This window comes from Protopterus annectens, chromosome 10.part0, assembly GCF_019279795.1.
Source record: "Protopterus annectens isolate FY-2018-M chromosome 10.part0, PAN1.0, whole genome shotgun sequence".
In the NCBI taxonomy this organism is placed as follows: domain Eukaryota; kingdom Metazoa; phylum Chordata; order Ceratodontiformes; family Protopteridae; genus Protopterus; species Protopterus annectens.
In genome coordinates this window covers 894,274,660-894,300,075 of record NC_056744.1, presented here as the reverse complement: position 1 = coordinate 894,300,075, position 25,416 = coordinate 894,274,660, and the positions used below count along the sequence as shown (strand labels likewise).

The following is a 25,416-nucleotide window of genomic DNA, read 5'->3' as shown; positions in this document are numbered from 1 at the left end:
AGGAACAGGATTTTTAACAACAGAAGCCTTCACACCTTTAGGCCCCTGAGAGACAGTTTCGGGTCTGCCCTAGGACTCTTAGAAAGATACTTATGGGCTTCAGGCACCCTATAGTACCTATCCGGTTTAACTGGGGCAGGAGGCAAAGAATCAGGATTCAGGGAAGCCTCTGCAAAAACATCTTCTACCACATTCAGAACAGGAGGTATAGCTAAAGGCCTATGCTGGGGTAAAAACAAGAATTCCCTAAGCCTCTTCCTGGAATCAGAGAAATCTTGACCTTCCCATTTAAAATGCTCCCTCATGGAATGCAGAGTCTCTGAAAAAGAGAAATCCTCAGGAGGCGAAGCTGAAGGAGTAGAATCATCCACATCAGAATCAGAATAAGGAGGATACTCCTGCAAGTCTTCAGCCGAAGACTCAGAAGCCTCCGAACATTGCTCAAAACTCTCAAACTCAGGTTCCACCCTAGGCCTCTTATAAGGAGGGGGCATAGAACCTCTAATCATAGTAATCAAATCCTCTGCCATTTTTAGCATATGCTTCTTAGGCAAAGACCCAGAAACACTCGGAGAAACCCCCACTGAAGCTAAACTAGGCCTGCCTCTGAAAGAAGCCTTGGAAACAGAAGGGGAGGCCCTAACCACCTTAGGAAGAGAGGGAAGAACAGTCACCTGAGAAGCCCCTTCAGCCTGGCCTACTTCCTGAGAGGACACATCCTGTAACAGTAAAGTTTCTCCCTGAGATTCTAAAGAAACTCCTGGCAGAACCTCCGGCTCCACTGAGCCTTCTAAAGAACCGACGTCTGGGACTGTCGGTTCTTCCACTCTAGGCTTCGCTGCTTTGTCCTTGCGCTTTTTGGCCGAAGCGGCGATGGAGCAACCGACGACATTTTATAATTACAACGCTTCCCAAACACTAACCTGGCACAGTCTAACCTTCTCTTAATAGTGCGTTTGTTAAACCTAGCACAAGAGCGGCATCCAACAACGTCGTGCTCAGGCCCTAAACAAGGTATACACAAAGTATGGTAATCCCTATGAGGTATCTGTTTCCCACAAGAAATACAGTTATTCACTTTTTCTGACATCCGGTTAAATACTGAGGCAAGAAAAAACCAAAATATTCCCAACGGGTACTTAGCCAACTTTGATTCGGTCTGAAACTCTGACTTCAGAAACTTTCAGAACGCCAACCTGCACTCGCAAAACTGCTTCTGCATCGGACCATGCGGCAAAAAAGACTGAGGATATGACATCAGTCATGCGCATTAGTACCCTGACGTACTGACATCAGTCTAATGCGCCTTGACCGACGTCAGCCATATACTTTGGTATTCGGGCCGACTGGACAGCGGACTACCCAATAGTTAGGACTGCAGCAATGTGGAATGAAGAACATCATCCTAGGTACAACGTGACAGCAGGCAATGTAAGTAACAGGAACCTAGGTACCACAATGTGACAGTAGGTGGCAGCAGAACATGTGTTTTACAAGACTGACTTGTCTACAGGTACTTATGCAGGGGATGTGTAACAGGTAATAGGTGTTTTTTAGAAAAATATATAGTACCTTCTTACTTATTATATATCAAATATATGATGTTTGTTTGCTTTGCAGAAGCATCATACAAATTAAATTATTCAAAAGACATAATAATTTAATATTGTTCAGCCAAAATCAAAGTCCTTCCCGCTGAATAAGGCTGTTTACAAAAATTGAGAATCAATATTTTTTCATAATATCTTGTTCCTGGATATAAATATTCTTTAATACATGTGATATGTTTTCAAGCTTTAGTTCTTGATCTAAAGCATCTAGCAAGGTCATACAAAATACATCCTAGCACTTGATACAGGTGCATTTCTAGAAATGAATCCATTAAGAGCTCTTTAATATTGGACCATTTATTATGAACAAGCTGACGGCTCAGAAGTGCAGACGGCTTCATAATTTCCATAAGTAAAGAGCTTTAGCAGAAGACATCTATGAACCCGTGAAGCATCACTATAAACTGAACCCGTTCAGTCAAAGTGCACTATTCGACAAAGTACTTTGTCTTAGACAAAAAGAGGTATTATAGCTGTCCTGAATGTTGGATAATCCTTGAATTCTCTGATATATGTGGAATGCTTTCCTTTTGCCCATATTGTCATCTGAATGAAGGTAACCAGTGTAAAGACACCAACTGAAATGAAAATACATCTGAGTAAGAATACATACATGTTTTAATGGTGCATTATATTTTAATGGAAGTAAATGATGAGGATGGTTTTACCTGGGAGACACTGAGTCATGACAGTGAAACTTATCCAAGACCCTACCTGTTGAGAACAGAAAGATTTGTCAGTAATGCCATAGCACTGCAAGAAGATTTTCAAGCAGCAATATAACATCTGAAATACCAACTGCTATTGCAAACATGAAATTACTTGTTTTGCAAATATTATCTATCACCTTAGTTCTAAACTTCAGATAACTATAAAACAGGTTTCAGTCATGCATTTTGAGTATCATGAAAGTATAGTTTTTACCATAAAAAAATGAGGTTCATAAAACTATATAGGAAAATGTGATTTAGAACCAGACAACATGTAGGGAAGGGAATATTAGATAAACCTTGGAGAGAAAGACAGCAAGTTAAAGGTGTATCTTCTTGTATCCCTTTGTTTGTTTGTGTCTTTTGCCTTTTCCTGGTTAGGGGTCGCCACAGCGGAACTCCGGTCAGCTAATGATTGTTAGTGGATTTTTACATACCGGGTTACCAGCCCTGATGCACAACCTTCAACGAAGGCACACCCCATTCAGGTATGCCTCCACACAGAAGATGCTCTAGCTGTGAATCGAATGGGACAACGTCTTGCTATGAGGCGACAATGCTACCGCAGCACCACCACCGCAATATCCCTTTGTAGGTTCTGGAAATTATAGTGATAGCTACTGTAAACCATTGCCCAGTGAAGCCTTTGAGTTGAACAAAAGTATGACTGCTACGGCAAGAGGTTCTTTGCCTCTGTTTCATGAAGGGCAGAGATTTTAAGCTTGACCAGCTAAGCTTCTAACTTAATTCTGGATGTGGATTTCACAGCACTGTCTCTCTATTCAGTCTGGTATTGTAAAAGTGCAAGAAGCTGGTGGAAGAGTGGAGTGGCAGAGTAAAAGGCAAAACCACAACATAATATAGTGTGGGAAACACCTTCAGCATGAGATGGAAGGAGACAATTTCTGTGACAGATGGTGAATTACAGCTTTACTTCAGGTAACGGAATGTTATGTTAGTAATTTATACCTCTTTCTTTTCCTCTCTCTCACTCATGTTTTCCACTCTCCTCTCTGTCATTCTGTATCTCTCATTGTTTGTCTGTCTCACCCTCCCTGAATGTATCTTTCATACTGTGTATCTATCTTAGAAGCATCAAATATAAACAGAAAAAAATCAAAATTTGTAAGTAGTTTTTTACTATGACTGGTCCCCGTAAGTGTTAGCAATCACTAATGTCTGTCAGCTGCTGAAAGTGCATATTAAATTATAATATGAAAATAAGTGAGTTGCATGAAATATTTAAAATATATAAAACATAAAATTTAAGATAAACAAGTTTATAGGTAAGTACTAGGCTAGCTACCCTTGTGGGCCATTTTAAGTACAGCAAATTTCCGTCAAAAGTGAGAGCCAAACCTTGTACCTTGTATGTGTGAGTTAAACACCGTAACTGTTATACCAACTCCTAACCCATGCAAAACATACACATGCAAATATGAATGACATACAAATGCAAACAGTAAGAACTGTGATGTGTATCAGGCTCTTTCAACAGAATATTAATATCAATATATAAAAGTGTACTGTTTCTCTAATAGGACATTTCAGTTTCACTGGTCAAACTGGAAAGTTCAGTTTAATCCAAGATTTTAAATCTGCTGCTGAAAATGTGTCAAGATGGCCTTTATGTAAGCCTGCTTATAACTACTTACAATGCTGTGAATGCAGATATTAGTAACATGCCATGGGTAACGTGTAAATGACTAAAAAGCTAATCACATAATACAGACTATATGAACAAGAAATACTTAACTTCAGACATACATATTTTTTTTAAATTCAGACATACAGTCGGCTTATCTAGTAACATATACCTACCTCATAAGTATAATTAGGGCAGGACACAAAGAGAAAGAGCCACGTGAAAGGGTTCTTTGTTGGGCAAGGGAATCTATGAATTCTGGACCCTGTAATAGAAATGATACTGTGATAATAATAAAGCTCAGTATGCAATATACAATTTAATCAATAATAAACTCATTACTGTTTTATTAGACTATTTACTTGTTCATCTAAAAACCTGTTTTAGATAACCAGAGGTCTTCAAGTGTTGAAGACTTTATGTGCTACTAACTTTGGAGGAAATATGTATCATTAAGAACAGATACTATGACAGCTGGATGAAACTGAAGATAATTTCACTGACCAGACCACAGTTTGTTTATTCTTGTGAAATGGATATCTTATTGAAGATCAGGATCATGGTCAAATGGGGCCCTAGGCAGGGTAATGGATTGCATCCCCCCCACCAGCAGCTCCCCCAGCCATTTCAGTGTACCATTACTTGGCTATTTCCTCCAGTTACTATAAACACTGTTCACCTGTCACTCTGCATACTGTTTTCTTTACTTCTACAATCATTACAGATATTTGGATTTCATTTAAAACTATTTAAAATTTTATAGCATAAACACTGATGGCCATTTGCTAAATTAAACAATACAGTCTCCGAAGGAAAACAGACTCAGCATGAACAGTAAAATTCTGTGCCCTTGAAATGGCATTGAAACCCATATTCAAAGAAAATGCATATGGCCAGTGGCAGATGAAATTTACCTTTGGGCTGTTTTTAAATGATATACCCATTGCACGCATTTTTTAGGACCAAACATACATGCATGTGTTCTTTGATTCACCTTCCTGATTTTATTAAATTATATTCCTTGTATAATACAGCACCACTTGTTAGATTGTTTTAAATTTGTAATTTTGAACATTTTTTTCAGTATGCAACAAAACAAAACATATGAACCAATAATGATGAAACTACCCATGTCAGAACATTTCAATCATAAAAGGCCATTCAAACTTCATTACAATCTATCAATATCAGTCGATATGCACAATCTCTGCAGAAGTAAAAGTAATCGGAATAATTCTACATTAAAGAGACCTGTAACTAATGAAGAAATTGCTGGTGGCAAACAATTTTACATTTCAATATTTCTTCTACAAATTCAGTACCTGCTCCCCTTGAAGAATAAATTGCTTATGTTAAATTAAAAAATGTAAGCTGGTAATATTGCAAAAGGGAATGGCTGGCAAACCAACAACAAATTCATAGTTACTAGGCACCTCATCCACAAGAATGCAGCAAATCCACCTTTAAATTATATTGCAATCATCAGCATGGTGTCAGAGTAGAACCCACAGCCTTCTACACCCAAGGAAAGCATACTAACTATTGTGCTACTAATGCTACTTTCAAATTACATAGCAGAAACACTGATGGCCATTTGCTAAAGAAAACAGATGTACATTCAAAACAGATTTAGCATGAGCAACAGTAAACTTATTTTCCTATGAAACTCACAATTGCTTGAAAATGACTGAAACTCGTGATTCCTTGAAAAATGCACTGAAACTCTTAGATAGTCTGGTAGTTGGTATAGAGGATTCACACTCTTGTTTCCTGTACCCAAAGTACAGGATTTGAGCCTGAACAAGTTAATTAACTAACCTGCAATCCTTAACTAGGGCATTGTAGACACACACACACACACACACACACACACACACACACACACACACACACACACACACACACACACACACACACTTTACTGGCAGAGCAACAAGTGTCCATCTTGTTAAGAAAAATCCAAGCTTTTAAAAGCAACTTTAAATTCTGCATGTATGAAAAGAAAGAAGCAGCAGCAACAATATGCATGCATTGATGCATGCACAGATGCATGCATTGATGCATGCACAGATGCAGAGTGTGTTGTGTTCTTAGCTAAGAATGCTGTTAAAAAACAGATGTACATTTTTTAAATTAAAAATTAAATGTTGTGGCAGCCCTCTTGGTCAGTGGACCACCACCCCAGCCAATGCACCCTAGGCAACTGCCTAGGTTGCCTAGTCCTGGCTCTTGGATCTGGATTTGCTTGCACTTGTCTGTAAGATCAAAGCAAACTCATTTAATTTTTTTCTTTTTTTCTTTTTTCTTTTTTTTTTTATACTTCAAAATATAGCAATATTTTCATTTATTATATTAGTTAACGGGGGGGAATACCACATCCCATATGAGAGTGCTTGGGTTTTTTTTGTCATAATAAGGAATTTGGTTTGGTTTATGCCAAATTAGTTTGATTTTGGAATGTTGTTTTATTAGAAATGCAGTTCTGGAATAGTTCCTTATCAACTGCAAATTTGTTGTCTGCATTTATAGCGTATAATCAACACTATGGTTTGTTCTTCGTATCTTGTTGTCAATATAAGTAAGCAATAATGCCCAACAGAATGTGTGTTACTATGTAAACAATGCCCTAGAAGGGCTTTATTTACACAGTAGCACACACGCTGAGGGCGTTATTGCACTTTCAGACTGGGCTGTCTGTAAAATTGCTGTGTTTTACTTATTTATTCATTTTTTATTATTACTATATTATTATTTTATTTTATATGTTTGATGTTAAACAGTTCCTCTGCCCAGTGTTTCAAGGTTTTAAGAAGGGAGCATTTTGCATTCAAAATATAACATTTTCAAAAAAAGTCCAGATACTTACCTCATTTTTGGTGCCTATAAAATTTGTGGTTTGTTGGCAATCATTAGGGACTGAAGGCACTAAACAATGACATACATTTGATTTTCGGATGTTATTTCCTTCAGAAAATGCATGCTAAAATAAATCCTTTTTTTCTAGTAACTTTTTAATTTTATTACATCAATGTTTATGATCTGTTCCTATTTTGAGCCCTTGCTCCCCCCTTTCATTTTAAGGTTTATCCAAATTTTTTGAGCTAAGAATCTGCTGCCACTGCTACATCAAACTCACTCTCTCTCTCAGAAACAAATGCACTTCTGCTTTCATGAAGCATGCATACACTTACACATGCAGACAGAAACACACACACACACACACACACACACACACACACACACACACACACACACACACACACACACACACACGCACACAGACACACACAGACAGACACACACACGCACATGCACACACGCGCGTGCACACACACACACACACACACACACACACACACACACACACACACACACACACACACACACTTTGCTTTCTTTCTTTCTTTCTTTTTTTTAAATGTAGCTTTTAATTTTGCACTGGCTAAACAGCAAAACCACTGCTTCATGAGTGTAAAATAATGGCTCGTTAAATCTAACAGCATAGAATAATGGCAGCCATTACTTTGTTATAGTCCAAGCTCCAGGGCAGCTTAATATGCTGCCGCGAAGTGGAGGACTTGTTTTTCATTGGAGGTTACCTGCACATTAACACCTGCTGGAGAACATTCATTCTCCAGAGTGCTGATGTATTGGTCATCCAGCCTCTAAGCTGCATCAGCATAAATTAATACAATGTTGTATTACGCATGTATAGATCATATACGCCTGTGTGTGTGTGTGTGTGTGTGTGTGTGTGTGTGTGTGTGTGTGTGTGTGTGTGTGTGTGTGTGTGTGTATGTATATATATATATATATATATATATATGTATATATACACATATATATATATATATATATATATATATATATATATATATATATATATATAAAGATATATATGCATATATAGAAACAGATAGCTACAGAAAGATAGATATACACAACAAAAGCACAGATATCCAAAAAACGTTTTTGTAATGTACTAACTTTATGATCATGACAGTGGGTAGCAATATTTTTAGAATATAAGGAACTTTAAAAAAATGGTTTTAGTAAATAGTTATATGGAAAGTCAAAGGATACAAACAACTGGTTGACAAGAGCATATAAAGTCTACCAAAAAGATACAACACAGACTATTTATAAAATAGGGTCACACAGCAAATTGTTGCACATGTGTCTATGTAGTATTCTTACACCATATCTTAACAAATAGACTGGTCAGATGTCCTTATGTGGGTAAAACTTTGTTGAACTATATGTTTCTGAGTTGTTAATCATAGCTGATTGTTATACAGTTATTTAAAGACAATGGTCATTGTCAGTGGCTCGGAGAGGGAGAAGTGAGTTACTCACTCTTTCATATTTAACAGCTTAGTGCACACTGTAGTGCTTAGGATATTAACCCATTTTTTCCATTTTACCTTTAAAATATGCAACATCTAGTCCAAGACCACCAATTATTGGGGAACCTATATTCTGCCTCTCAGTAGTCATCTTGGGATTAGTGCTTCTGTTTTGCTTCTGGTGAGAGATGGAGTAAAGGGACATTATTTCTTGAAGACTGAAGATCATCAAAAAGCCTGATAACTGTATCATAGGTGCCAGCTTGGAATTTGTGCTTATATTTTGCTCTTGGTGAGAGAAGAAGAAGAGGCCATTGATTCTTGCTTGTCTCTGATTGGGCAGTGAGTGTCTGTTTAGTACCTTCCTGATTGGTCTGGTTGCTGTTCAATTCATCTACCCGGAAAAGGCTACAACAATCCTATAGATCTCTGCATCATCTGGGGCAAGACTGTTGCTCACCGAAGAGCCTGCAGTCTGCTTCTCATCTTGGGATAGGTGCCACTGTTTTGCTTCTGGTGAGAGAACAAGCAAAGGGACATTGTATCCCAGCAGTGTGAAGCTGTGGTGAGATGAGCACTAGTAGTAGCCAGGTAGTAACCAATGAGAAAATCACCTCTTTTCTCCATTCTTGGCAAATCTAATTCTTTCTTTTCAGTAAGTATTGGTTAATGTGACTGTAGAATATCTCCCTAAATACCTCATCCATAAATCACCAAGGTCTACTTTAGTAGTTTCCTCTCAAGTGTTTGGCAGTGCCCTGTATAGATGCAGGCACCCTGAGTTGACATTTTCCTGTAAAAGCACCCTTAAAATTTCATCAGTACCTAGCTGCACACAGGGCAACCAATTTAGAGTGAAAAGAAGTGGCCTCAGAGTTGCAAACCAGATACTCCTCACATTATTTTATATTCTCATCTAATTGATAAAAATAGGGTTTGTTGCCATGGATATGAACTTTCCCACTTTCTCCATTAGCAATTTGGTGGATATGGACATCCTGAGACAATGTGGAACTTAACTCATGTTTACTGACAACCAGCTAATTCTCAAACAAGCTGATAAAGTATGTGAGAGATGTATTAATGCAATGTTACTGAAGGCAAAGTTCTCAAATAAATGAACTCCCAGTGTCTGTCAGGTTTACCCCTCTCTCCCTCTCAACCTCAGGAATAACATCAACTATAACTTGCCCCCTAATATCACTAGGAAACAGGTCCTCAGTGTTCTTTATAAGGCTAAGAATAGCGCATTGATGGGCCCAGGCAATATCCCAGGATGCGTTCTAAATAACATGAAACATGGTCTGTCAGTCTATCTGGAATGGCTATTTAACTGTAGCTTACTAACAAGCTTTTTTGCCTCATGAATGGAGAACAGCAGCAGTCATCCCTTTGCACAAGGGTGGGTCATCTACAGACCCATAAGTCTCACTAGTCTCATAGGCAAAGCCATGGAAAGAATTATCATGGAAATGACCAATAATGACATAGGAATCCTCCAAACACTGGACCCAACCAATTTGGTTTCGTCAAGGGCAGGTCATGCTTAATCAGCCTGGTGGACTTCTTTGAGAAGGTCACCAAAATAATGGATGAGGGCAAAACAGTTCACACTGCCTACCTTGTCCTGGCCAAGGCATTTGACACAATATGCCACTTGGTCATTTTTGCTAAACTCAAGCAGTTAAGTATAAATCCTTATGTCACCCAGTCAGCTGGCTCATCGACAGGTCCCAGAAAGTTAGAACTGGGGAGTTTACTGCTACAAAAAGGCCAGTGACAAGTGGAGTCCCTCAGGGATTGCTCCAAGGACTGCTCCTTTTTGGCATTTACTTCTCTGAAGTCAAGACTAATGTCAAGGTCCTCTGGCTGACCAAATTTGCAGATTATTACAAATTAGGAGGTAGCACAGAATCCCCCACTGAAACTAATGTTCTCTAGGAGGGACTGACACAGATAAATAACTTGTGTCAGAGCCATGGACTAAACTAAATGCCAAGAAATGCATAATAGTATACAATGGTATGTTAACGGCCGCTGGTAAATGTCATATTGACAACACACCCCTAAAGGTCGACCCAGTAGTCAGGGACTTGGGGACACACATAGACAGTAATCTAGCCTTTGACCAGCATGTGTCTACAGCAGTGATGGGGAATCATTCTGTGTTGTGCAACTTATAAACAAAGGTATTGCATCTAGATCCAGGAGGTCATTTTTCCACTGTATTCAACATTTGTCAGACCTGTTATTGAGTTCACCACCCCCTTGGGGTGTACCTAACCAGGCACATCCAACAACTGGAATGTCTATAGAGGTTCCTCACTTACAGGGTGTAAATAACATGTCATATGCAGACCACCTCAAAGCCCAATTCCTATATTCTGTCTTATACAGGCAGGCTATTGAGGGGATATCTATGCCTGGCATGCAAGACATTGTCAGAACTCATCCTGATGGACATTCTGCATATCCCCAAAGCAAATAGCAACATAATTACCCATTCTAAAGACTTAAACCTTGCCTATGATATAAGCAGGATCTGCTGGAGAGACAGATATGTATCACAGAAACTACCCCTTCTCTGAAACAGTCTCCTCATCCATGTGAAACAGAGTTAATCCCTAACCCAATTCATCTGTAACTTGGACAGCTGGATGTCAAACAGGAAAGGAAATGCATGCCTGGTTTGGTACATGTGTCTCTAATGGACACAGGCAGCCTGTAAATGGTTCATCTCCCAGGTCCCTTCTTGTAAATATTTAATTTCTTAAACCCCTGATTACAGTTATCAAGGGTAGCAGAACTTGTCAGAGATTTGGGATGCATGGCTATACTTAAAAGGGCTCTAGTGGTTGTTAGACTGGTACACACCTAGGAACCTAGGAGAAGGAGAACAGTGATAGACATTTGCTAAACAAAGCAATAGTCTTACAATGAAAACAGACTTAGCATTAAAACTTCTCTAACTTTGAAACTCATATTCACTGAAACAGCATTGAAACCCACATTCAAAAAATGCATCTGGCCAGTGGCAGGTTAAGTTTACCTTTGGGCTGTTTTCAAATCATACCCCCCTTTGCACATATTTTTAGCACCATGCAAAAGTTCTTTGATTTACCTTCCTGATTGTATTAATTACAATATATAATAATGGAATTCTATCCCTTGTACAATACACCACCACTTTTTAGAGTGCATTTTAAATGTATAGTTGTGAACATTTTTCCAGTAAACAATGAAACAAAACATATGAACCAATAATGGCAAACTGCCCAATTCAGTACATTTCAACCATAAAAGGCCACTCAGACTTCTGTCATTACAATCTACCAATATCAGCCAATATGCACATTCTCTGCAGAAGTAAAATTCATCTGAATAATTCCACATTAAAATGATCTGAAACTAATAAAGAGGTTGTTGCTAGAAAACAACTTTATATTTCAGTGTTTCATCTACAAATGCAGTGCCTACTGCCCTTAAAGAATAAATTGCCTATGTTACATTAAAAAAATGATAAGCTGGTATATTACAATAGCGAATGGGTGGCAAGCTGAAAAACATGTTCATAGTTACTAGGCATCTCATCCAAAGGAGGACATACTCAGGACTTCAGCACCCCACCCCCTTAAAAAAACAAATCTACATGTTGTGGGAGTAGAGCCTACAGCCCTCTACATCAAGATGCAAGCATACTAACCGCTGTGCTACTAAGACTTTTTTCAAATTCTATACCACAATAGTGATACCAATTGCTAAACAAAACAAGTGCACATTTTAAGCAGACTTAGCATAAGCAGAAGTAAACTTCTCTACCCTTGAAACTCACAATTCCTTGAAAATGCATTTGAAAGTAAATTCCACCTGTGAATTCTAACCCAGGCATTTCGCCATCTCTCTCACAAACAAAAGAAATCTGGACAAAGCTTAAAATAAATAGGAACATATTATAAATATTGCTCTTGTGAACTTAGAAAATTGCTAGAATAACAGGATTTGTGTTAGTATGCATTTTTCTAAAGGATATGACGTCTAAAACTCAAACGTCTGTTATTATTTAGCAACTTCAATCCTTTCTAGGAGGAATATGGGGCAAAAATCTGAACATTGTTCAAAAGTCTGGACAGCTGAGGGGTATGCTACCTCCCTCTTATACATAAACATACACACACACACACACACACACACACACACACACACACACACACACACACACACACACACACACACACACACACACACATACACCATACTTCTCAATCTCTTAGCACATGAAATCTGAACAAAGCCTGTTATAAGGTTTGGGACAAAGGCCCAAAACTAGGTGCACATTTAGAAAGTTGCTAGAAGAACAGGATTTGTGTTAGAATGCATTTTCTACAGGCTCTGAAGACTTAAACTCAAATACATATCATTGTTTAGAAACTTTAATCCTTAGCTCATTCCAGTGATTTGTCAAAAAAAAAAAAAAAATTTTTATGAGGAACAGACCAAAAACATAAGGCAAAAATCTGGCCAGTCTGTAAAAATCTCTACAGTTGAGAAGTATGGCACACACATACATCCCCCTACCTCCTTAGAAAGTGGATAGAACAACAAGTTTTGCAGTACTATGCATTTTCTGAGGATATGAAGTCTAAAACTTAAATGTCTGCCATTATTTTGTGACTTCAATCCTCAATGATTTGCCAGAAAACACACATTTTTATGAGAAACAAACCGAAAATATGAGGTAAAAATCTGGATAATTGCAAGGTATGACCCACACCCTTCTTACACGCACTCTTATCCTCCTCTTACTTAAACACAAACACACACACACACAAACACACACACACACACACACACACACACACACACACACACACACACACACACACACACACACACACACACAGTCCAAACATCTTCTGGAATTTAAATTTTGCACAGGCGTGGAAGATGAAGAAGAAAAACATTGGTCGCACAGAAGCAGAAGTGTCTGTGCAACTAGACACAAAGGGCATTCTTAAAGAAGTATACCCTTAAAAAATATGTATTTTTTTTTTATTAAAAGAAAATTAATTTCCCAGCCAGCCCATTCCAGGGGGGTGCAAGTGCACCTCCTTACACCTGTCTGCGGGCACCCTTGCCTAGGAGATATGTAGACTTGTAGAATTCCTTCAAGCCATGCAATTAAAGAAAATAAATGATACCCTGAACCCATCTCCTCCATGAAACAGGAAATGGAGAAGGCTGAACATTTCCCCTGCAGTGTTTCTTGGTAATCCCTTCTTTCATAGACATCCTTATGAATACCACAGCTACTGTTTAGAAAACTGTGATACATTTGCCCCTGTCCCCAGGAAACTGGATCAGTTTCTCTACACTCTGATAGAGTACATTGCTTGGCCAGAGATTCCTAAGCCAGCTGTCACTATGTCTGTAGTTGCCTTCTTTCAGGCTGCCACCATTCATAACCACAATGGTTATCCCTCTATAAGGAAGCTAGGTCCTTGGTTAGGTTTGGAAAGTCATGTTTTTGCATCCATTTCTTTAGTTCATACTGGTATTTGGCTATTTGACCCATACAGTGCATTTCAAGAGTTGAACTGCAGCATGTAGTGGAAATATTTCCTGATGGTGCACCAAAGAATAAGATACGGACCCATAAAACTATTTTATGATGTCTGAGAAAACTCATTGCCCATGGGATTATAATGTAGTATCCAGCATCACTATGTGCAGTCACTCCTTGCTGCACGTGAGTTCACCGAAGAGCACCAAGGTGAATTTCCAAGACCTCCCTTTAAGAGACCTCTCCTGTTTAGCCCTGAGGTACTTAGCCACCTTAAAATCATGAAATTTGAAAGAACAGACCAAACCTTCACTGCTGTGAGTGTTAAAGTCTGGTTCCCATCAAGTCTGTGGGCCAGAGGTTAGGCTCGCTATTAATCACCAGTAGGCTGTAGTCAGGTTCAGGGTGGATCACAGCAATTTTGACTCCTTGCCAATTATCTTCTTCTAGAAGCAGATGGTTAGAAGTTTTTTCCCACGTGTAATCAAGCACAAAAGACTTTCAAAGACAAATGGGTATTGGAGATCATTCAGGAAAATGCTCATTTTCTTTTCATCACCCCCAGCTCCACTGCTGCACTTGTCAGAAAGCCCTCCCCATCAAAAGTCATTAGCAAAGTGAAGGGTATGCAATATCCTTGAAAGAAAAGCCACCTAAGAGGTCTTACCAGACCAGCAATGCTTACGATATTATTACAGAATTCCATAATCCTTTTGGCACCAAAGAAAACAACAAACAGGAATTTTATGGATCAGAGCAACTAAATGGAGCCATTCCTAAAAAAATGTCTCAAAGTGTTGTGCTGCATACCATCCATTTTATCCAAAGGAGACTGCTGGTGCTTTTAGAACCTCCAAAACACATGCCTCAACAAGGAGATAGCCAATGAGTTCAGGTTTCTACCCTTCTGAGCCAGATTCAGATGATACAGATTCTGGAAATCCATTTGACCTTACCACCACCCCAGGGAGTTAATCAAGTACATGTCAGTTGATGCAGCCCATCTCAGGATACAGGGATCTGAGACTTTCCTTTATATGGATGGCTACTTCCTAATTGCACAACATAGAAACAGCTGGTTCACAGGAGGTAGTTTCTGTTTCAAGTGCTCTTGACCCCCTGGAGTGAAAGTGAATCTCATCACACTTTCTTACAGCTCAGCTGATCATATTCATAGCCTGCTGTTTGGACATAACAGTTTGTTCCTTGCCTCACATCAGGATCCTATTCCTGCAGCAGGTAGTATTTGAATGTTCTCTGCTGTGATATTTCCAGCAGAAACTCTAAGGTTTCTAGGCCTTAAAACTAAATATGTCTTCAAATCACTATCCATCTCCATGGCTGCTCATGCCAGAACCTCTTTCACATCCTGATCAGGTAGCCAAGGTATGCCATTCTCACCTGCAATGGTGGCTAGATCCAGGGAATGTGTACAGAGAATGCTTTCTCTCTGCATATTCCTCTGGCTGCACCTGGCAAGAATAAGTCTGCCTTGGAGTGTGAGTGTTGAAAGGAATTTTGACAGACTATCCCGTGGACTTGGATGTCTTAAATGCTGCATATGCATATCAGTTTCCTAAGGATAAGAATAGTCCTACTGTACCTTTTAGTCTTTCAAGGCTCTTCCCCAAATGGGGCTGTGCATTCATCCAAAAAATATGACTGTGGTCTGGTACACCAATAAACAAGGGAGACCTCACCATTACTGACTTTGGTGAAATTCCACAGTAGTGTGGCAGTGGGCATCAATTCTTATTTCTTCCTTGTGGTGATGCATATCAGAACAGAAGCCAGTTCATCAGCAGTCAAGCTCAGCAAATGTTTTCTTTTGCCTCATGAATGGCCATTCAGCAAGTCAGTGATTTAAAATATCTGGTATATGACATGTTTCATTCTCTAAGGCACAAAAAAGACCAGAGCATCTTCTTTCAGGCCACATCAGTGTCTACACCAACCAATGACAAGCATAGAAATGGTAATAATGCTGTTTGCTATTGATTCAAACATTTGGTAAACATGGCTGAATTGGGGGGTGGTTCTGGGTAATTTGATGCATTTCAGTAGCTGGTACAGTCCTTACATGACCTTTCTCCTCACTAACCCCTGATGAGCATATTTCTGATACTGGATACATTTTTGTTCCTTTTATTACATTTGACAGAAGGCTACAGAGATGATAGGAAGGCTGTACCAGTCACCTGACTGCATACAGTACATTGGTTGCTGTGTGACGTCAGGACTATTTCACTGCCAAGTACTGTACTGGAAACCATGACATTTGAAATGCAGAAAATCATCTTATAAGGAATATAAATAAGTGAGCCAGCACAGAAGAATAAAGCCCTGGTTACATGACCAAGTGATCTGGGTTTGAACAGTGGCTTGGGCATCTGTAAGAGCCTGATGGGAAGGGAGAGAAGTTAGCGATCACTGCAGGCTCATAGAGGACACCTTGCGGAGGCACTGGATGTTATGTTTGTGGAACATGGACATAGGGAGCATGAGCTGCCATTGTACAGATTCACCTGCATGTGGATTCAGAGTAAATCGGCATGCTCCTAGCAATGGCAGCACACAGCAGAGCTCTGAGAGCTGCTAAAGGGGTGGGGTGCTCCACCAGGAGATGGTAGGCCATCCTGAAAGACCAACAAGCTTCTCCACTCCCTACCACCTGACTCCTTCCACTGGTGAAGTGAATGGGCTTAGTGGGTCACCTGAGCAGGAATACATTATCCAAAAGGCTCTTACTTAGCCCAGGACTGAGTGACTCTTTTATTAGAGGAACAAATAGACTGAGTGTATGCAGAGGAACCATCAGGCTAGGTCTTACAGGGATACAAAAGGAAGGAATATAAATAAATGAAGGGAAGAGAACACAGACTTTTGGAATATAACAATATTGTTTTAATTGAATTCTGTGCATCATTGTCATTAATTTTATGAGTTTCACTTTTAGTTAATTATTTTCTTTGAATTATCAGTTTCTGACTTTTGGTTCCATAATACTTTCACATGTACTTTAAAACACATTCGCAGCAAGACATATATTGAGCCTCATACAACACAACAATTCTAACTAGGATACTGACAGACTAGCCAGAACCCCTTTCTCTCTAGGAGTCATTAGGGGCTTTGTATTCACTAAGGCAGTAGATCAAAATAGTGTGCACTTATTGTAGAACAATGTGTAAGCCATGACCTTTCTTATTTCATTGGTTTCATAGTCTTATAACAAGGTCTCTCCTAAGGGTGCATGTAATGTCTCCTGCATAATAGTCTCATACAGCTTTTTATACAGGAAGAGCTTACTTATTTAACATCCCATCTTATAAGATGAAAAACAGATGGGTTCTTTTACTTTCAAAGAAGAGGAATTTGGTCCATATGTTTATGTATTTGTTTGGTTATTTGTTTCTTCATCTGTTTGTTTAGATCTGTTATCTGAGGTAGAGTGCTCATTGAAATAGATCTCTTTTTAGACCATCCTGGTGTAACAAGAAAGAAATAAGTATTGAATGTAGCAACAGAATACGCCTAACAAAATAAAGCCGTTTGACAGAGTAGCACAGTAGATTACAAACATACTCCATGGAAAGAATTGAATAAGGTACAAAGCAATCAGTATAATATTTTCATTTTTTTTCATATTGCAGGTACAGTAGAACAAGGAATTTGTACTTACCATCAGATTTCAGATTATTGAGAACTAAATGGATAGAAAAATTTCCAGCTTCACATGTCTGTGCAAAAATAAATAAAAACATGATTTAAATCATTCTTATGTTGTTATACTTGATTACTTAAGATATCAGTGATAATATGTGTGTGTGTGTGTGTGTGTGTGTGTATGTGTGTGTGTGTGTGTGTATCTATATAGGTTTACTATCACTTTGACGAAGTGCAGGGTATCGAGATGCACATGTTCAAATTGCAGTTTGCAAATATGCATAAAAACGAACCAAACATGATCAAGTCCACAACCCCAAATGCTAGAGTGTATTTGCTGAAGTGAAGTCGATGTTCTGCATGGAGATCACACTACAGTGGGGATCAGGAAATGTTCCCATCTCCTCACTATAATGCGATCTCGGAGTTTGTATATATAATTAGCAGTGAGGGGCACAGCCCCCTTGACCCCCTGCAGAACGTTAGTTGGACATGTCTGGCCAGTAAGGCAAGCTGGGTAATGTCAACTATGTTGAAAATGGACTTGTTGACATTACCGGTTTCATCTTTGTGCCTTTTGTAATTTCAAGTTTATTTGTCAAGAAAGTCATTACTCGAAATGCCTTTCAAGGTTTTGATAGCAAACCATATATATGTTGTGTATGCATATATATATATATATATATATATATATATATATATATATCTCTATATCTATATAGATATATATATATATATATATATATATATATATATATATATATATATATATACACACACACACACATACACAGAGAGAGAGAGGGAGAGAGATCTGTGTACCTGTAAATATATTGCATATGCAACATATATATGCACCACTTTCCGTCTAAATTTTGTCTGGTAGACATCTGTTTAGTCAATTCCATTTGGTCAACTAAGCAGATGGTCGACAGGTTGGCAGGACTGCACAATTCTGTGGTTGGGGAATATTCTGTTTCCCCGATTTTGTGCAGTCTTGGAGTTACTATATATAATTATCAAGGCGTACGTGGAGTGCAGCAAAAAATTATGTTTTTTGATTTTTTTCTAAATTTTGCATGCGCCAAGTTTGTTTCTCAGTGCATGTGTAGTAGTCTGTTGACATCCATGTTGGCAATATTTTGCAGTCAGTGTTTGGAATATCAACATCAACACTATACCAAGCTTGCTCTGAGAAAGAACCTTTGTGTATGCAATTCTTAAGACAAAAATAAAAACAAAAAACATTATTTTTTGTGGTGCGGCAAGCCCCCCTGAACTCTCTGCTAATTATATATACTAACTAAAGATCACACAATATCAAGGAAAGGGAATATTCCCTAACCCTGGGAATTGTGCAGTCTGGCATATTTATCAACCAACTGGTTAGTCTACCAAATATTGTAGACTAAACAGATGTCAACCAAGGACAACTTACACCAAGTGCAGGCTGTATTCACACATATGTTTATATGTATATCTGTATCTATCTATTTACAGAATCTACAGAAATTTATTTTTATTTCTATGCAATACAGCAAAGCAGTGGTTTACTTTTGTGGTGCTGGTCATCTGATATACATGTAAATATATCATCATCTTCTTTCGGCCGTTCCTGTTAGGGGTCGCCACAGTGGATCACCTGTTTCCATTTCTTCCTGTCCTCTGCATCTTGCTCTGTCACACCAACCACCTGCATGTCCTCTCTCACCACATCCATAAACCTTATCTTAGGCCTTCCTCTTTTCCTGTTACCTGGTAGATTCATCCTTAGCATCATTTTCCCAATATACTCCGCATCTCTTCTCAGCACATGTCTAAACCAACGTAATCTTGCCTCTCTGGCTTTGTCTCCAAATCTTCCAACCTGGGCTGACCCTCTAATATACTTATTCCTAATCCTGTCCACCCTCATCACACCCAGTGCAAATCTTAACATCTTTAACTCTGCCATATCCAGCTCAAACTCCTGCCTTTTTGCCAATGCCACTATCTCCAACCCATATAACATAGCTGGTCTCACTACCCTCTTGTAGACCTTCCCTTTCACTCTTACAGGTACTCGTCTGTCACAAATCACTCCTGACACTCTTCTCCACCCACTCCATCCTGCCTGTACTCTCTTCTTCACCTCTCTTCCACACTCACCGTTACTCTGAACTATTGACCCCAAGTATTTAAACTCATCCACCTTTGCCACCTCTACTCCTTGCATCCTCACCATTCCTCTATCCTCCCTCTCATTCACACACATATAGTCTGTCTTAGTCCTGCTGACCTAAATTCCTCTTCTCTCACACACACACAAACACACACACACACACACACACACACACACACACACATACACATTTACATATCTATATATATCTATATATCTATATCTATATATATATATATATCTATATCTAGATCTCTATATATATATCTCTATCTATATAAAAAGTCTTTCAGCTTTTCCCAGTTAGGGGTTGCCACAGCGGAACTCCGGACTGCTCATGATTTGCAGTGGATTTTTATGGTGCTGAGTTGCCAGCCCGATGCCCAACCTTGAAATAAGGCAAGCCCATTCACGCTCACACCTACCTGCATCTCTTTACCTTCACTCCACTGAGGGGAGGACATGCAGACTCCACACAGAAGGCGCTCCAGCCGAGAAACGAACTGGAAAACCTCTTGCTGTGAGGCGACAATGCTAACTGCTGCACCACCGCAGCTATTAATATATATATATATATACACACACACATACTCGCACATATGTATATAGCTGTATTTGCTTTCACTGCTAATTTATTACATTGAAAGTTATTACACCAGTCCATAACATCAAAATATCAATACAATGAATAATAGAAAAATCATTTTATTGGAGCGGGGGGGGGGGGAGCTCTTCTGCACTCTCTATAGACATAAAATATACAACTACAAGAATACATAACAGCAGGGAAAAGGAGAACTTTCCATTCTACACTATTTCACAGTCCTGGACATAAATATTAGAAATGTTCAATGAAATGAAAATTTATTGAATGGCACACTAAGTTCATGTGTCAGTGAAACAAACCTGCAATTAAACCATGTGTACCAGTATAATTAGCTAGATACAAATATGTGTATGCATACGTTTATCTTCAGTAGAATAGGGGCTATGGCACCAAAGATGAAACATCACTGTTTTACTGTAAGTAAAGAGCTGATCTTACTCTAAATGCCTTAACTGTCATACTTAGTAGTCATTCCCTGATACTGCCTTTATGCTACTAAGGATCACAAGGTAGGGGAGGTACAGTACCTACAACAACAAGAAACAACTGTAAAGCAGAGATGGTATCTGGAAGAGGACACTAGATCATCATAGAAGGTATGAGCATGCTAACACCACACTCATGTACATATAAGCAACTTACAAGGAACCTTGCAAACAAGCTCTGGAACGGTAATACAGCATTCTCCTCACTTGGACATTTGGCATGGGATCCCTAACCATATGAGTTTAAGTATGTTACATAGCATGCCTGCCTTTAAACAGAGCTAGATCATGGTCAAATGGGGCCTTAGGCAGAGTAACAGATCATGCCCCCCCTTGCATCCCCAGCCCCCAGCATCCTCACCCAACAGCCATTCCAGTGTGCCATTACTTGCCTGTCTTTCCCGAGTTACCATAAAACACTGTTCAAACCTGTCAGTGTGCATACTGTTTTCTTCTTTAATTCTGCAATTATTACAGATATTTGGATTAAATTTAATACTTTTATTTCAAATGTTATAGTATAAGCACTGATAGCCAGCAAAGAAATCAGCATTCAAAGAAAATTCATCTGGCCAGTGGCCAATTAAGTTTACCTTTGGAGTTCAGCACGCTGATTGATAAAATAAAAAAAAATAATCTTTTTTATGCAGGAGGACTACTCCCCTGCACCTCCCAACCCTTGTTAATTATGTATACCAACACTGAGATCACTACAGTGGGAATATGGCAAATTCCATGATCCTCACTGTTCTGTGTTTAATCAGCTGTAGTGGCTTTTCACGTTTCAATGAAAAAAATGTTGATCAAAGGTACGTAACCCATATATATATTTATACGTGTGTGTGTGTGCGTGTGTGTGTGTGTGTGTGTGTGTGTGTGTGTGTGTGTGTGTGTGTGTGTGTGTGTGTGTGTGTGCGTGTGTGTGTGTGTGTGTATTTACATACAATTATATAATATAAGAAAATATGTTTTTATTTGTATATAAATATGTGTATGTATGTGTGTATTAGCTAGATAGACAGATGTCATATACACATCCAGAAATAGCAACATAAATATATATTAAATTATTTACTTACTACATATGTATTTATTCATATTTGTAAGATTAGGAACTTACCAGAAATATAAACATTGACACTCTGCTTTGATTGTCTCCAAAAGCTGCAAAAACATTATGAAATACAAATATGTTTAACTCATCGGTAGGCTTCAGGTTACAATACAGAATGTGTTGACTATATTCATTACTTACATGGAGGAGTGTAAAGGGGGTGGTTGATATAATAGGCAAGCCATGCAGCAAATCCCCAGTAATACATACAGTTCTGGAAATAATTAATGTAATTATTAGTCATCCACTAAACACCAACATTTCATATCTAAACTCAGTCTAAAAACATGCCTTCTGTAACTGCATATATCATTAAGATTTATGTTGTCTTGACATTTGCAGAAAATATAAAACATTTTAGATAAACATTTCATTTTCTCGTTCATTTACGCATTCATTATTTTTTTACACCACACTAAAAGCAACAGTCATAAGTATTGTATCTGAGCAAATCATCAGTCCATCACAGGTTGTATACACACACACACACACACACACACACACACACACACACACACACACACACACACACACACACACACACACACACACACACAGAAGATACATCCAGATGTACAGACACACACACAAGGGCAATTTGAAGGATTACTGGGTCACCTAACTGCATGTCTTCATGAGCAAGCCAGCCTGCCAGGAAATCCCACACAGTGAAATTGGAGCACACACTACCTACAAACATCTCTGTCAAGAACCAAGAGAGAGAGCAAAATTATATAAGACAGAAGTCACAATAACCACTTTTTCTTCAGACTAAAATAATCTTTCCATTTTCTCTGGCAGTCTGTATGCCAGAGAGATGTTACATGCTTTGGCTGAGGAAAGCATTCACATGGATAACAGGAATCAGAGAAATCACAAATCATTATAGTGGGGGACTTTAACATTGATTGGAAATCCAATAAAAAATGCAACACTAGCACACACTCTCACACATCCATTTAGCTGTGTTTTCGTTTCCACAACCATTAACAAACACACACACACACACACACACACACACACACACACACACACACACACACACACACTCTCACAGTTGCACTGTACTTATCTGTAGTCATGGTCGAAGCCATAGGATGGAATGGGTGAATGCTGAGTTAGCTCATGACCAATTGCCACATTACCATGCAGCTTCTCTAGTGAGACTGACATCCATTCAGGCAGGCTTACTGAATGCAGACTCAACACTCACCAAAAATGCATTAACAGTCCGTGAGTGTCACCAGCCATTCATCAGCATTCTATCCATGTAACTAATCACTGTAACTCACCTCTTTCATGTTAACATAGAAAAACATAATTTATCAGTGCCAAACATTGGTTTGCACTCAAGGGGATTTGTGGCATTAGTGGATAAAAATTTATATCAATAAAAATGAGAAGGTAAACATCAGCTAGAAAGTGGGCTTAAAAGGTACTAATCCTTCAGTGCATTTAAAATGCTACATATCGTAAAATGTATTAGTGGGATGTAATATGTTTACTTATCTTGATCCAGTTTTTTCATATTCCTGCATTTGTGTGGTATTAATTATGTTTCTTTGTAAAAGCTAGCCATACACTGACCAATCATTTGCAGTTCAACTGCAGAGAAAGTTAGCATTCAGTATTAACAAATGGTTGTTCACATTTGCCTGGTAAGACTTTCTGTACTTCTTGGTTACTGTTTCCAACACACTAGACTGCACTGTCTGATATTTCTTCTTAAATACATATTTTGCTTTGATTCAGCCACCTTAATAAATGTATCTGTTTTGAGTTGACTTTAATATTAGTAACTTAGGCAAGGCAAGCTTACAGAGAACTTAAAAACATAATGCCTGATATATTGAGTTGACTATTTCTAGGTACAACTCCTTTTATTTCTTACATCTGCTAAGCAATATCTAGTATCTGCATTAAATGCCTGACCTTGTTTTTACTTACTACTCCATCTCCCATGTAGAACTTAAGAGTACTAGAGACACTTTGCAAGGACATGTTTCTCTCATATGATAAATCCTGATATTCCTTCAAGGAAAATTAATGTTTAGGTATATTTTTTTTTTAATGTGATCTAGTCAAACCAACAATAATATAATGGTACTATTTTTCTTTCATAGGTTTGTAGGTTATTACTAGGCGATTGATAGGGTAGGTCATTTGTAGCCTTCAGGTATCTCTCATCACTAGTGTCCACCAGTAGGTCCTTGGGTTATGACCATAAATACCGACCACCTTTTGACTACTGCCTTCACTACTGAGATTTGAATAAGGTTCATTCAAACTCACATCCCAAACTTTCTCAGGTATACAACAAAAGATCTTCTGAGCAATGAAGGCAAACTAATCCTGCACATAAATACTCCTCAGGCAAGACAAAGACACCTTCATTACACATTCCAGCTTTCTGTGCCTGCCAGCCACCACAGTAGCCATCTGGCCCAACTCGCCATCAGATGATGGTCAGTTGATACCTTAATGCCACTAGTGACCTATCTGTCCATAAATTATATGGTCACATGTCTGACATCATAATGACAGTTATTGACCACATGTTGGGCAGTATGAAATACACTTCTGAGCATCCTTGTTGTTATTAGCAGAAGATGACTAGTACAGAAATCCAACAACAATTCACCATTCAGGTTCAGATTATGCAAGTTATTGTTCTCAATCACTCAACTACAGTTATCTGTAGAACTCCCTATACATCAGCATCAAAGTCTTAATGTAAAAATACAGAATTTGTAGGTGGTACCCTCTCAAGCACAGTGTGCAGGGTCTCTACAAATGCCAAGTACTCTAAGCAGCTTAGAGTTTCATACTGCAGGGTTCTCTGGTGCCTAAAGCCATCTAATCCTTTACTAGCCATGGCTTCAAGAAAAAAACTCACAACTGTTAATAGGACATGTTGCTTCATCACCCTAGCCCCTAGGGTTCAGTCCTTAAAAAAACATAAATGACACCCAGTACTAGACAATCTCAATGTGGCACTGTTCTATACCAGGAGAGTCTAAATAACAAATTGCCTGCCCTTTAAGCTCTCCTGCATTTGTAGCACATTCATGTATGTATTATTACTACATCTGTTTTTAAAGTGCAGGAAGCACTTCTCTATAACAGGATTTTGTACCTACCACACCTTTAGACCCAATGGAAACTGTGGTGCAGTATCCAAATTTGTTAAAAAACACATTACCTCACAACAGATTCCCACAGACAAACAAATTAAACTTACTGGTATTCAACTCACTCTAAAAATCAACTGTCAGATCATAGCATATTGTAGGACCCCATCAGTAACCTCCAAGATTAAAGCCCATTTCTTAAATACATTGTAAAAACTCCCAATAAACAAAAATCCATAACCTTGGGAGACTTTTGCTACCTGTCAATGAATTTGGAGACCTATACCTCAAACGAAGGCTATACCCAAAAATTCTTTGATTTCATAAACAGGAATTCCATGGGGCATATATTCAAAAAGTCAACTGGAGGACAAAATGTTC

General features: G+C 38.6%; 1 protein-coding gene across 2 annotated transcripts in view; it reads right to left on the bottom strand.

The window, feature by feature from the left end:
* Positions 1-1,641: 1,641 nt before the first annotated feature.
* LOC122813391 (very-long-chain enoyl-CoA reductase-like) overlaps positions 1,642-25,416 on the bottom strand; it is a 470,825-nt gene continuing 447,050 nt past the window's right edge. For both annotated transcript variants that reach the window (XM_044085687.1, XM_044085688.1), the window contains 6 exons: positions 22,046-22,118; positions 21,911-21,954; positions 17,554-17,611; positions 4,142-4,230; positions 2,279-2,324; positions 1,642-2,188 (listed from right to left, as the gene is read on the bottom strand). In XM_044085687.1, coding sequence (XP_043941622.1) covers positions 2,061-2,188; positions 2,279-2,324; positions 4,142-4,230; positions 17,554-17,611; positions 21,911-21,954; positions 22,046-22,118 — 438 coding nt within the window. In that variant the 3' untranslated portion in view covers positions 1,642-2,060. The remainder of the gene's footprint in view (positions 2,189-2,278; positions 2,325-4,141; positions 4,231-17,553; positions 17,612-21,910; positions 21,955-22,045; positions 22,119-25,416) is intronic.